Genomic DNA, 13,426 nt, shown 5'->3' with positions numbered 1-13,426 from the left:
TTGATTTTTTAAATTTTTTTCTCTTATATTTAAGACTTCTTTTATACGTAAAGTTTATTGAAACATCAGTGGAATAAGAAAATAACTGACCACAATAATTATGTGTAGGCATTCCAGATTACTTTGACTATGAGAATCTTAAATTGCTTTAAGAGGTATTGGAAGGAAAGTGATTTCCATTATTAGCAGTCTAAGTTATTAAAGCTAGAATTTTAAAGTGTATTAATAAAATTTATATATTATTCCCTAAAAACATTCTATATTCATCCATCTTCCTGAAAATAATCTGTATGTACTTTTTCTAGTGTTCGATTATACATGGCATTAGAGAATGAACTAAAGTAGACACTTTATGTATGTTAAGCATAGCCTATGGTAAATACAGTGAAATGTTCTCAGGCATTATTGGATTATCTCGTTTTTTATATCTGTATATGAGTTCCTAGAATGGTAGTTCCTGCTGCCTTAGTATTTTCCTAATGAAACTGTCACTACACTACATTCTGCTCTTACCATAAACTCACACTCCCAAAATGTCAAATCATGATGTCACCTCACCCATAGCATGTAAATTAAAATTTAGGCAATAACCAACAGGGAGGCACTGAAATGTTGTAGTGAGTAAGGCATGTCCCCCAGGCAGAACACCAGTATTCCACCATACTGGCCAGCTAATCTTCTAACTTATTTCTTTTGCATTTTCCATTTCTGTAAATCAAAGACCAATGTAATAAATATTTATGGAGAAAATAAACTAGAATGTATGTGGCATGGACCCAGACACTTCACACTTTCTTTCCTCTGTATTTGACTTTGCATATTGCTCAGCAGTCAAGTTTGGCAAGTGCAATGTTTTTTTTTCAGACACCAGAAACACCTCAACTAATGCCAAATCTGATTTTTTAAATGGAGGGAGAGATTCAAGTCATCTTTTATTCCAACGTAAAGTACTATTTAGTAAGATTGTTATACTAACCAGAAAGGAATAAAAACAACTACATGTTTAAGATACATTTACACTGCTTGAAATAATGAATTTTAGGGGTTTTCCTAAAACATCTATTGTTTATTCGTGTATGTAACCTTTTTCAATAATAGCATTTAAAGGTTCCTTTGGGACTAAGTCATCATTGGTATTTTTTTAATGTGTACAACACATTTTTAGATGCATTCATAATTTAAAATTACTTTTTCAAAATGGGAGTATCTTTGATATCTTTTCTGATAACCAATTTTTGTTATAAAAAATTTAAACAATTTAAGAGCCTGAAAGGCTCTCCAAATCCCACCTCCCAAGAGAAATACTGCTAACACTTCAATGCACATTTGCTCAAGTAATTTTATGCATACATAAACCAGTCTATATATTTTTTAAATAAATGTTTTAATATGTAACCTGCTTAACCACAGATGGTGGATATTTTGATATCACTCCAGGTCAATAGATTCAATATTTTTAAATTTTTTAATATCAAAAAGATTCTTGTGATTTTAAATATAAAGTCACTTCAGAAAAATAACTCAACAATTAATGTCAGGGCATAATGTAAAGATACAAATAGTATCTTCATTAAAAAGAAAGAAGTCATTCCTAATATAAGTTCCTTGCAAGAGAACTATCCTAAGATTAAAACCAAGGTGTAGGAGCAGAGTTCAGATATACATAGACATAAAGTCTTAAAAACATGTTCACATTAGCAAACATGAACGATACCCATGAAGGTACAAGTTGGCACAAACCATCCTAGAATAATTGTTTGTTCATCTGGTCAAAGCTGCTTTCAAGATTCCTCTGGTCTCATATCTTATCTGCATTTTTACTCTAAAAACTTAATAATCAGCAAATAACACAAACAAATTCAAATATATCATTTTAAATGTCATGAAAATAAAATCATAACACCTATTTCTTGATGTCTTAAGTATATTTTTGCTAAGTTACTTAACACTAAGAAATCTGCTTCATGAAGTATATTACTAATAATAGTCCCTTTTTTTAAAAGTAACTTGTAGAATTCCAAGTAAAGTACTTTTTATAATATTTTGCTTGGCTATTGTAGATATCATCTGAGTTTAAAACACTTAAATTATTCAGCAGATTAAGTTTTTTTTTTTAAAAAAAAACCAGTTTCTTGGCAATACATGAGGCAGGTTGTAAGGTGAACTAGCAAGGTAAAAGTAATACATATTTAGTCAAGTAAGAATACTATTGTCTGAAGCTAAAACACGATTAAAATTTACATAGACTAGTAACTGTCATGTTTGGGAGCTCACAACGACTGCCAGTTACAATTTTGGGCGTACTTTATCAAAAAGTCCCATAACAATACATGTTGGCGTGGATGCGGAGAGACAGGAACACTCATACACTGCTGGTGGGACTGCAAACTAGTGTAACCCCTGTGGAAAGCAATATGGAGATACCATAAAGAGATACAAGTAGACCTACCATTTGATCCAGCAATTCCATTATTGGGCATCCACCCAAAAGAGCAAAAGACATTCTATAAAAAAGACATCTGTACTCAAATGTTTATAGCAGCACAATTCACAATTGCAAAGATGTGGAAACAACCCAAGTGCCCATCAATACATGAGTGGATTACTAAAATGTGGTATATGTATACGAAGGAGTAATATTCAGCTATAAGAAACAATGGGGATATAGCACCTCTTGAGTTTTCCTGGATAGAACTGGAACCCATTCTACTAAGTGAAGTATCCCAAGAATGGAAAAATAAGCACCACATGTACTCAACATCAAATTGGTTTCACTGATCAACACCTAAGTGCACACATAGGAGTAACATTTATCGGGCGTTGGGCAGATGGGACGGGGGGAGGGGATGGGTATATTCACACATAACGAGTGCAATGCACACCATCTGGGGGATGAACACGCTTGAAGCCCTGACTCGGGGTCGGGGGTGGGGGGGGAGGCAAGGGCAACATACGTAACCTAAACATTTGTACCCCCATAATATGCAGAAATAAAAAAAAAATTTTGGACCTAACCTCCACCTGTATAATAGATTTCCATGAATTCTGGGGAATTTTTCCACTTGGGTAAAGAAACATCTGGAATGAGCTATGTCAAAAACTAAGACATAGGATTATATAGACTACATTTGCAAGAATAAATTTGAGCAATGTTTACTAAAGAATCAAAAACCATAGTTAGAGAAAACAATATAAAATGAGATGTACTTAACACTAGCAAAAAGAAATAGCTGGGAAGTGCAAAACTCAATTACCAAACATAGTTCTGAGACCCAATTCATTTTTTTTTTAAAGGGTTTTCTGGATAGCCAAAACCCAATCTATCAACCAGCAGCTATAATTCAGGAAAAGCAAGTTCCAACTCATAATCTCAAGTACTCTACCAATGGGTCCCTCATCAGTTCAGAAATGAGTCCAGAATAAATTTACATGGGAACCCGGACTATGCATTCAGTAGCACACATGAGTTCTTCCCTTCCCGATCCGAATGCACCGGTATATCCACAGGGGGAGTTCACAGGCATACAATCCTAACTGACCATAAAATCACATTTAAAATTTGTTCTCCACCCTGGGTGTCCCTGATGCCCATTTACATTTTAGAAAGCAATGTTTAGGTTCCATCTTCAGAGACTAAGACTAAGCAGGCCAGAAAATTTATTTTTAAAGTACTGGAGAGATTCAGACAAGCCAGGGCTGAGAAGCACTGACAGACATGAATGCTTCAAGAACAGGCCGGCAGCAAAGGTCCCCAAGTCACGGAGCGGGGGGAAGCACGCCATGCAAGCCAACATCTAAAAACATTTACACCGTGCCAACTGGATACATGGTGTTCTATCACCCATGTCCTTGAGCTTAAACTCTACTAGAAAAGATAAAAAACACAAACTGATCCTAAAAACTAACTATGGTTTGCTATAAATGGGATGCACAGGTCACAGTGAAGATCTCCTGGCAAGTGGCACAAAGATAAGAGCCAAGTGGCGCCCACCTCACCAAGAGATGGGGTTCAGATTTGCTTTGAGGGGCAATAAGGAACAGAAGAGGCATAATTCACAGAACACTCGAGAAAAAACAATTGTATACGGGAAGGAAAACCAAAGAGAGCAAAAATACAGAGGTGGCTGTTTTGGCAATGTAAGGGATCCAACCTGAGGAATCGGAGGTGAATCTCAGCCATGAGAAACTTTCCAAAGGACTTAAAAGGCAATATAGGCTGGGCGCGGTGGCTCACACCTATAATCCCAGCACTCTGGGAGGCTGAGATGGGAGGATCGCTTGAGTTCTGGAGTTCGAGATCAGCCTGAGCAAGAGCGAGACCTCATCTCTACTAAAAATTAGCCGGGCATGGTGGCACATGCCTGTAGTCCCAGCTACTCAGGAGGCTGAGGCAGGAGGATGGCTTAAGCCCAGCAGTGAGAGGTTGCAGTGTGATGCTACTGCACTCTACCCAGGGCGACAGAGTGAGACCTTGTCTCAAAAAAAAAAAAAAGCAATATAGATAAGATTTGATAAAAGAAAAAAATCAGACAACCACATAATTCCTTCATTTTTTTTTTTCAGATTGTTCTGTATTGATCACAATTATGTTTTTCTAAAGGACTTAAAAGGCACTTCACTATTTCAAAGTAAGATATCTTGTCTCACTTGCCCAACATAAAAATACGTTTGCCAGGATGCATGGCAGAGTCCTTGCCCTTACCTATGAGGTCGGTGGGGCCAGTGCCCAGGTTTTCTCCTCTGATTGTGACCTTCGTCCATGGTATTCCTTCATTTGGAGAGATGCCTGTCACAAGGGGGGGTTGCCGTAATCGAGACATTGTGCTTCCCGGAACAAACTGATAATCCAGTTATAGAAGTAACCTGCTAAAAAAGAAAGGAAAAAAAGGATTAATGCCAGCTGAGATAAACATGGACTAAAAATATAAGAATGCTAGACATTCAGTACCTAAATATAAAGAGTATGCTTAAACACATAGTTCTGAATTTTTTAGCTGTCATTTAGCCAATCAGCCAATATCTGCTGAACATTAGGTTACTAAGTTACTTAAGTTACTAAGTGTTAAGTACTAACACTCTAGTTAGTGTTGGGAGAAATATAAAAGAATAACAGAAAACTAAGCCCTTGGTTCTAAAAACTTTCTGTATAATGGCAGATACGACCTAATGTCACCATTTAGCTTCATGCCTACCTCTGCTGAATCCTAAATAGATACTAGGAACTATTAATATTTTACTATTCTACTCTCAAAGTAATTTAAGGAAGATACTCTGATTAACTGTATGCCGAAAAATTAAAATACATTTATATTCCCATAGGTGTATTGAATCTCACCTCACATTGTATTTATGTAGTATAGCAACTCTTCTTTTTAATATGCTCGAATCAGTGCAGTACAATGATATTTCTACAAAACCTAGAATGTAGATGTACAGACACCAGCATGAATTTGCTCACTGTTGTGAGTATAGCAGAGTGGGTAAAAGTGTAGTTTCTAAGGTCAACAGACTTGTGTTCAAATACTGATGCTCCAATTTACTAATACTAGACTAAATATCTGCCTTTTTGTATGTAAAACAGTGTTAACAATAGCACCCATTTCATAAGGTTATTGTAAAGATTATGTAGGATAATCCTTGGAAAGCACAGTACCTAGCATAGAGTAGGCAACCAATAAACAATAAAACCTCACTAATAAGCCCTGCAGAGCCCAAGTGCTCAGGGATTCAGGTGCCCCAGAAGGCAGCAGTGAGGCTCAGAGCAGAACAGTGAGAATCTTACAGACCATGAAGTCAGACACCTGGGCCCCACCTCCACCTTCAACAGTCAGGCGGGAGATCAGAAGTTTAGTCTCTGGGCCTGGCACGTGGCTCACACCTGTAATCCTAGCACTCTGAGGTTGCTGTGAGCTAGGCTGACGCCACGGTACTCTAGCCCAGGTGACAGAGCGAGACTCCGTTCCAAAAAAAAATGTTTTATCTCTGAAGAAACCAAACAAGAGGACCAGGCCTCAGAGAGCCTCACACAGCAGGGGTGTTGGAGGGCTGGGGGCTGGCTAAACACAGGGACTCCGGGTAAACCTGGGCAGCGAGCCCCAGGGCCCCTCAGGCCTCCACCCCTCCTGCCCTCACAGCACTGCCAGCCTACACCACACTGTCCAGACAACTACAACGTTACCTCCAGAGGAACCAAAGAGTCCTAGGGGAAAAAGGCCCAAAGATCCTGATACGTAAGTGTCCCCCCAAAAAGGAAGGGCTGCTGGCCCTCATACCACCGGCTGGAAAAGCTACATAGAGGCAAACTCTGCCCACACACAAACTAAATCAGATCCGCCTTCAAAGCCCCATGCTAAACCGCAGAAGGGGTAGGGGCATGTGCGAAAGCTTCCCTGCTACTTTCTAAAGGCTCTCTGAAAGTGACCCGAGGCAGACTAATAGGAGAAAAAGGCATACAAATTGATTTAACGTGCATAAGCGTGGGGGAATCGCAGAAGGATGATTGCCTAATAATAACCCAGTGAGGTCCAGATGCTTATATCCCCTGCTTGACAGGGGAAGGGCGGATGGGGGAATGTGGCTATTGTGAGAGGTAGTAAATAATTTTTAAGAGGGAAAAATGGGCCCTTTGCTCAGATAATAGTAAGTAATCCTCTTTAGTTGAATGGGATCTGCAAATAGACAACTGTTTGGACAAAGTCCATATGGGCTCCCGCGGTGGAGCTTGATTTTCAATCTCTTTCTTTGTGATATGAGTTTTAATCTTCTCTGGTTAATGAAATTTCAGGGAAGAGATCAAAGGCAATAGTGTTCCTCTTTGATAGGTCCAGTCTCTAGGCAGGTAAGGAGACTTCAGAGAGCAGCCTCATCCTGTGCTTTGAGAGAGACAGGAGGGGTGGGGGAGGTCAGAGAGACCTTGGGGCTGCTTCTTTAGTTCAGCATGTTAAAAACCGTATTAGAGTATCATTTTCTGAACCCCAACACTGGACAGCCAAAAAGAGTAAAAAAAAAAAAATATGTAAGACAGAGATGGAAGACAGACAAACAAGAAGAAAATCCAGAATAAAGAGATATTCCAGGTATTATATCGGTTGAATTATGCCCTGCCCCTCTCCAGCTGCCAAATTTCATATGTTGAAGTCCTCACCCCCAGGACCTCAGAATGTGACTCTATTTGGAGATAGGGCTTTAAAGAGGTAAAGGTAAAATGAGGTCATATGGGTGGGCCCTAATCTGACTAGTGTCCTTATTAGAAGAGGTATTTGGACACAGATATCCCCAGAGGGAAGGCCACATGGAGACACAGGGAGAAGACGGCCACCTACGAGCCAGAGAGAAAGGCTTGGAACAGATCCTTCCCTCATGGCCCTCAAAAGATACCAGCCTGCTGACATCTTGATCTCACACTTCCAGCCTCCAGAATCATAAAAAATAAGTTTCTGTGGTTTAAGCCACACAGTCTAGGGTACTTTGGCATGGCACCCCTAGGAAATACAACAAGTAACAGAAAAAAAACTTCAACAGTCTTACAAACTTTGATCCCAAATTAATATGTACACAGAGAGAAATTTTTTACCCCTAAAAGAACTGGATGCCAGAATAAAAGCTCTTGAAAGTTTCTAAATGTCAAAAGAAACAAGATTTATATAGTCCTAATAAAGTAGGAACTGACCATTGGTTGAACCAAAGCTGCAATAAGGCCACAAAAGGCGGATATGTGTTTGGGGAGCAGAGGAGGGGGGTGAAAAGGGGAATGATCACCTTTTATCTCCCATAATGGGAGATTGATAGCTAATGTCTAAAACTGACTATCAGGAAATGTCAGATGAGATGAAGAATCTGGAAACATGGAGGCAGATGGCAGGAGAGAGCTAAATTAGTCTCGAGTATATTGTACAATGAAGTATCAGACTGGCCTCTATCCCTGGTTTCTAGGAAAGAGACTCCTAAATCCTTGGAAATTCCCCAGTAACAGGAGTGTCTTTGTTATTCATGAGCCTCCAGACCATACCTGAGGTTAGCCAACAGGATGACCCAGTATCAGGACTGGCCATGCCAGAAAGACCAAATGATTAGAGGGCGGGGGCCTGAGCAAAGCTCTATCAAACCAACCTCCTCCGGAGAGGGGCTAGAGATGGAATTGAATCACCTGGGCAATTATTTAATTCATCATGCCTACATCATTATTTAATACAAATGAAATGACAAAACAAAAGAAGGTCCAGAAAGACATTATCACCCATCCAACAAACCCAATGAGACAATGCAAAAGTTATCCTGCATTCATTCCTCTCCTTCCCCACGGCAGCCCTGAATTACACAATCAGAATCTTTCTGTCAGAATCAGAAGTCAACTATTCCTCTGAATTCTATTATTGCTCTTCCAGTTAAGACCTTCATCTTCTCCCCCTGGACACTGCAACAGACTTCACCTGGTTATGCTACTCTGTTATCTCCTCGCTGCAATCCACCCTCAGCAAACATTGGAGTTAGTTCTCCAAAATACAGATCTAATCAATATCGTCCCTGCTTTTTAAAAAAATCTTTTATGACATCCACTGCTCACATACTCCTTAGCATCGTGCTCAAAATCTGTCAAAACTAGACTCTTCTACACTTCCTACTTCATCTCACTTCCACTCACTCACCTGACACTCACCTCATAAGCCCCCATTTACCTCTTATGAATCTGCCAAATACTTTTAACCATATCATTTACCCTCTTTCCACAAAATACAAAGTCTTTCCAAGTTTGTTAAATCTTTGCCAATATTTCAAATCAAGCTTAAATATTACCTTCCCTAGTAAATTTCCCTGATCCCTCCTTCTATTGAGCTTCCACTACATAATTTTAATATTCCCCGTGTTAAATTTTTGATATTGTGTTTGTGTTTCCTCTTTCGAAATAGTTGTTTAATCAATTCTCTATTCCCAGCACCTGTTGTACAGTATGTGACACAAAATAAGCACGCCATATGACTGCTGAGAGAAGCCAGACAAATGCTTTCTGAATGTTTCACGGTGCCAAAGGAACACTGGAATTAAAATAGGATAAAGAGCACAGGTGACAGTACAGATGTAGAGGAATGGATGGGGAGTAGCGATGGGAAAAGGAGTGGGATCGGGATAGACATGCAAGAAACAGTCATGAATAAAAGACAAGTGAATGCTACAGCATCAAAACAAATAAAATACTTAAGATTAAATTTTACAAAAGAAGTGCAAAACTTGTACTTTGAAAACTACAAAATATGTTGAAAGACATTATAGAGGGCCCAATAAATGGATAGATGTGGACAGGAAGACTTAAATATTGCTAAGATGGCTCTACTCCCACGTTGATTTACAGATTCAATGCAATTCCTATCAAATTTCCAGCTGCCTTTTGTAGAAATTGACAAGCTATTCCTAAAATTCTATGGAAATGAGAAGGATACAGAATAGCTAGAATCATCTTGAGAAAGAGAAACAAAGTTGGAGGATTCACCCTTCCCAATTTCAAAATTTACTACTAAGCTATATAATCAAGAAAGCATGGCCCTGGCATAAGGACAGACACAGATCAATGGCATAAAACTGAGAGTCCAGAAATGAACCCATTTATTTTAATGACATGCAAAGTCAATAGATTTTTGAACAACAGAAAAACATAACTTTTCAACAAATGGTGCCAGGACAACTCAATATTCACATGCAAAAGATTGGTGCTGGAACTCCTCCTTATACCACTCACAAAAATTAATCTAAGCATGGAAGCTAAAACTTAAAACTCTTCAAAGACATGGGGTAAATCTGTCTAATCTTGGTTAGGCAAACCCTTCTTAAATACACCACCAAAAGTACGGTAACAAAAGAAAAAACATAATTGCACTTGATCAAAATTTAAAACTTCTGTGCTTCAAAGGCTACCACTTAGAAAGTAAAAAGATAAACCACAGAATAAGAGAAAATATTTGTGAATCATATATGAGACACTTGAATTCAGAATATATAATGAACTTTTATAACTCAATAATTCAGTAGTAAAAACAAATAACCCAATGTAAAAACGGGCAAAGGATTTGAATAGACATTTCTCCAAAGAAGATAAAGAAATGGACAAAAGGTACATGAAAAGATGCCAAATATTATTGACAGTCAAGGACATGCAAATCAAAACCACAATGAGATACCATTTCATATCCACTAGGCTGGCAATAATCAAAAAGGCAAATAGTAGTGTGTTGGCAAGGATATGGAAAAATTGGAACCTTATACATTGCTGATGGGAATGTAAAAGGTGCAACTACTTTAGGAAACAGTGTGGCAGTTCCTTAAAAGGTTAAACATAGAGATACTATATGATCCATCAATTCCACGCCCAGGCATACAACCAAGAGAAATGAAAATATATGACCACATAAAACTTGTCCATGAATGTTCATAGCAGTATTAGTAATAACCAAAAAGTGAGACCAACCCAACGGTCCATCAACTGATGAATGATAAATAAAATGTGATATATCCATAAAATGGAAAATTATTTGGCATTAAAAAGGGATGAAGTACTGAACTGACACATGCTACACAATGGATGAACCTTGAAAACATTATGCTAAATGAAAAAAGCCAGTCAGAAAGGACCACATCCTGTATAATCCATTTACATATAAAAGTCTAGAATAGGCAAATCTACAAACAGAAAGTAGATTCGTGGTTGCCAAGGACTGAAGCAAGTGGAGTGGAGGTTGGGAGGAAATGGAGAGTGACTGGTATTGAGTACAGGATCTTTCTGTCATGATGAAAGCTCTAAAACTGATTGTGGTGATGGCTGCACAACTATGTGAAAACACTGGAAAACCCTGAATTGTATGCTTTAAATGAGCAAATTGTACGGTCTGTGAATAAAGCTGTTTAAAAAAAAGCTGACTTGAAAAAAATCCTTTAAATACGTTTAGAGAGGAATGTAAAAGTTACGATACTTTAAAACTCTATTTTAGAGAACTTCAAAATCGCTGGCTCAGCAGTGAACACTCGGTTTCATCTGAGAGAACACCCCAGGCCACCGGCGCAGGGCAGCTACACAGTCAGAAAGCCACAGACTTACAGCCTGGGGGTCAGAGGATGGAGCCTGGGGCTAACAGAGTGGCTAGAGAGAGGGGAACAAAATCCTGGAGAGGGGAAAGTCACAAAGGAAGGAAGAGTATCCCTGACATCCTTGGCTGACCTGACTGCAGCTGACTCTAGGGCTGAGGCAGGACAAAGACAAGATAAGCCGGAAACACTCTGCTGCCCCAGCAAGGAAGTACTCAAAGAAGGGTGGGTGCACGTCAAAAGGGTACAGGGGACCAGGCTGGAGGGGCTTCCACTCTTCACATCTGAGACAATTTGAACACCAAAAAATTAATGACGGTAATAGATCATAATATATTCATTTAAAAAAAAGGAGTCTATCCTAATAAGTCAATGAACAAATATGTAAGGGAGAAAAAGCTCTCCCTTACTATAGAATGTCAACTAATATATACAGAAATAATTATACCACTAGAAATTATCAATGGGTGCTAAAACTAGTGAGTGTCTGATTTAAAAACAAGAATATTAACACAGTCTCAAAGCATCTTCCTGTAGGTAATTAACTACAAAGGGGATAACAGTAATTTTATAAAGGAAATAACTGACAGACATCACCTTAACCATATGAACACAACTGAAGTCACCAATGATAAGACAAATACGAATGTTTCTTGATATGATACACTGAGAAGGATCTAACATCATGTCTGTGAAGGCCCTGTCAAAAATACATAAATCAGTAAGAATCATCAGACAAAACTAAATTAATAGACATTCTACAAAATAACCTGTACTCTGAAAATATCAAGATCAAGAAAAATTTTAAAAAGGCCTTATAACTATTCTATATTAAAGGACACTTACAACTAAATGTAATATATGATACTGGATGGATTCTAGAACAGAAAAAAATGTTTCTAGAATGTACATACTTGGAAAAATTGTCTCCATCTGTATTTGAACTTTGGATTAGACAGCACGGTATTAATGTTAAATCTTCTGGTTTTGATAACTGTACTGTGGTAATACAAGAGAATGCCCTTCCTCTGCATAACTACACACGGGGAATTTTTTAGGAGTAAAGGAATGATATTGCATCTTATTTTCACAGGGTTCAAAAAATACACAGACAGATGGACAGAATGATAAAGCAAACAGGGCAAAAAGCAAGTCACTGGTGGGTATGGCTGAAGGGTTTACAGGATTTGTTACTGACCAAAATGAAAAAGCAAGAGATTTACAGGAGTTACTTTTACTATTCTTGAAAGTTTTCTGTAGGTTTGAAGTTATATCAAAATAAAAAGTTATCAAATATAATGCTCTGATAATATTTTGAAATAAAGCACAAATACATCACACGAACATTCTCCTGCTTATCAATAGATAAGGCCCACTGTTAGTCAAAATCAAAAGATAAATATTTATTTTCACATCTGACATTTGCAAAACATACAAATGAGCAATAAATAAACTGATATTAAATAGACACCCTAGGTGATTTAATAGTTAAATTTACATAAAATTACATGGAACAGACCACTGTTAGCTCTTTAGACATGCTTCTACATGCAGATAAGAGTAGAAAGCTTATTTTGAGAATGTGAGTGAAAACTATTATAAATTGATAACATAAAATTTAGTATGGTAATACATATTAATAAAAACTTACAGGGAAGCAAAGACATATTTCAACACAAAGTTCCTACAACTGCTTTAATAAACAGACACCATATTGCCCCAAAGATACCATAACACTGCAGGGAAAACAAATACTAAGAAAAATTTGGATGATTAACCTGTCTCATTAACTTGCTGCCTTGATTTTTTCAAAGTGAGGCTTGGCTTTCAAAAAATTATCATTTTGTTAGAAATAAATAAATTCCTTTCTACCTGCAAGAACAAAGGACATCTTCAAACAAGGACAATGACAATGACTTTTAACAAAGTTTTAGATTTTTTTTAATTTAAATTTTAGTTTTTTAAGTAATGCATTCACATGGTACTCTGGATTTATTTTAATGAACAAAAGTATATCCAGGCTATAAGGCTCTGAATTAGGCCTTGATAGAACAAGCTCAAAAACTTAAAATTTATGAATAGTTTGGAATCTGAGATCTAAATTTGGTCTGGCATTGACAAATAAAAATGCTTATTTACTCAGATCCTCCCTGAAACTGTTTTCTCATGTACAAACAAGGTGGTTGGATGAAATCATCTCTCAGGCACCTTTTAGTTCTCATTTCTAGGAGAGTCCTATAGAATAAAGTTTTTAAATTCAGTAACTTTGTTACAACTATAGAACGTGGCACGCCCTAGCTTTTCATAATTAAACTGAAAACTATAATAAAAGCATGTTATTCATTGTAAAATTTCT

The 13,426-nt window shown here is 37.6% G+C and overlaps 1 protein-coding gene across 2 annotated transcripts in view; it reads right to left on the bottom strand.

The window, feature by feature from the left end:
* Positions 1-13,426, bottom strand: part of EXOC2 (exocyst complex component 2) — a 197,584-nt gene that overhangs the window by 148,845 nt on the left and 35,313 nt on the right. For both annotated transcript variants that reach the window (XM_069493556.1, XM_069493557.1), the window contains exon 2: positions 4,703-4,866. In XM_069493556.1, coding sequence (XP_069349657.1) covers positions 4,703-4,820 — 118 coding nt within the window. In that variant the 5' untranslated portion in view covers positions 4,821-4,866. The remainder of the gene's footprint in view (positions 1-4,702; positions 4,867-13,426) is intronic.

This window comes from Eulemur rufifrons, chromosome 18 (genome assembly GCF_041146395.1).
Source record: "Eulemur rufifrons isolate Redbay chromosome 18, OSU_ERuf_1, whole genome shotgun sequence".
NCBI lineage: Eukaryota > Metazoa > Chordata > Mammalia > Primates > Lemuridae > Eulemur > Eulemur rufifrons.
Note: the sequence above shows the minus strand (reverse complement) of the source record. Positions and strands in the feature narration are given on the sequence as shown.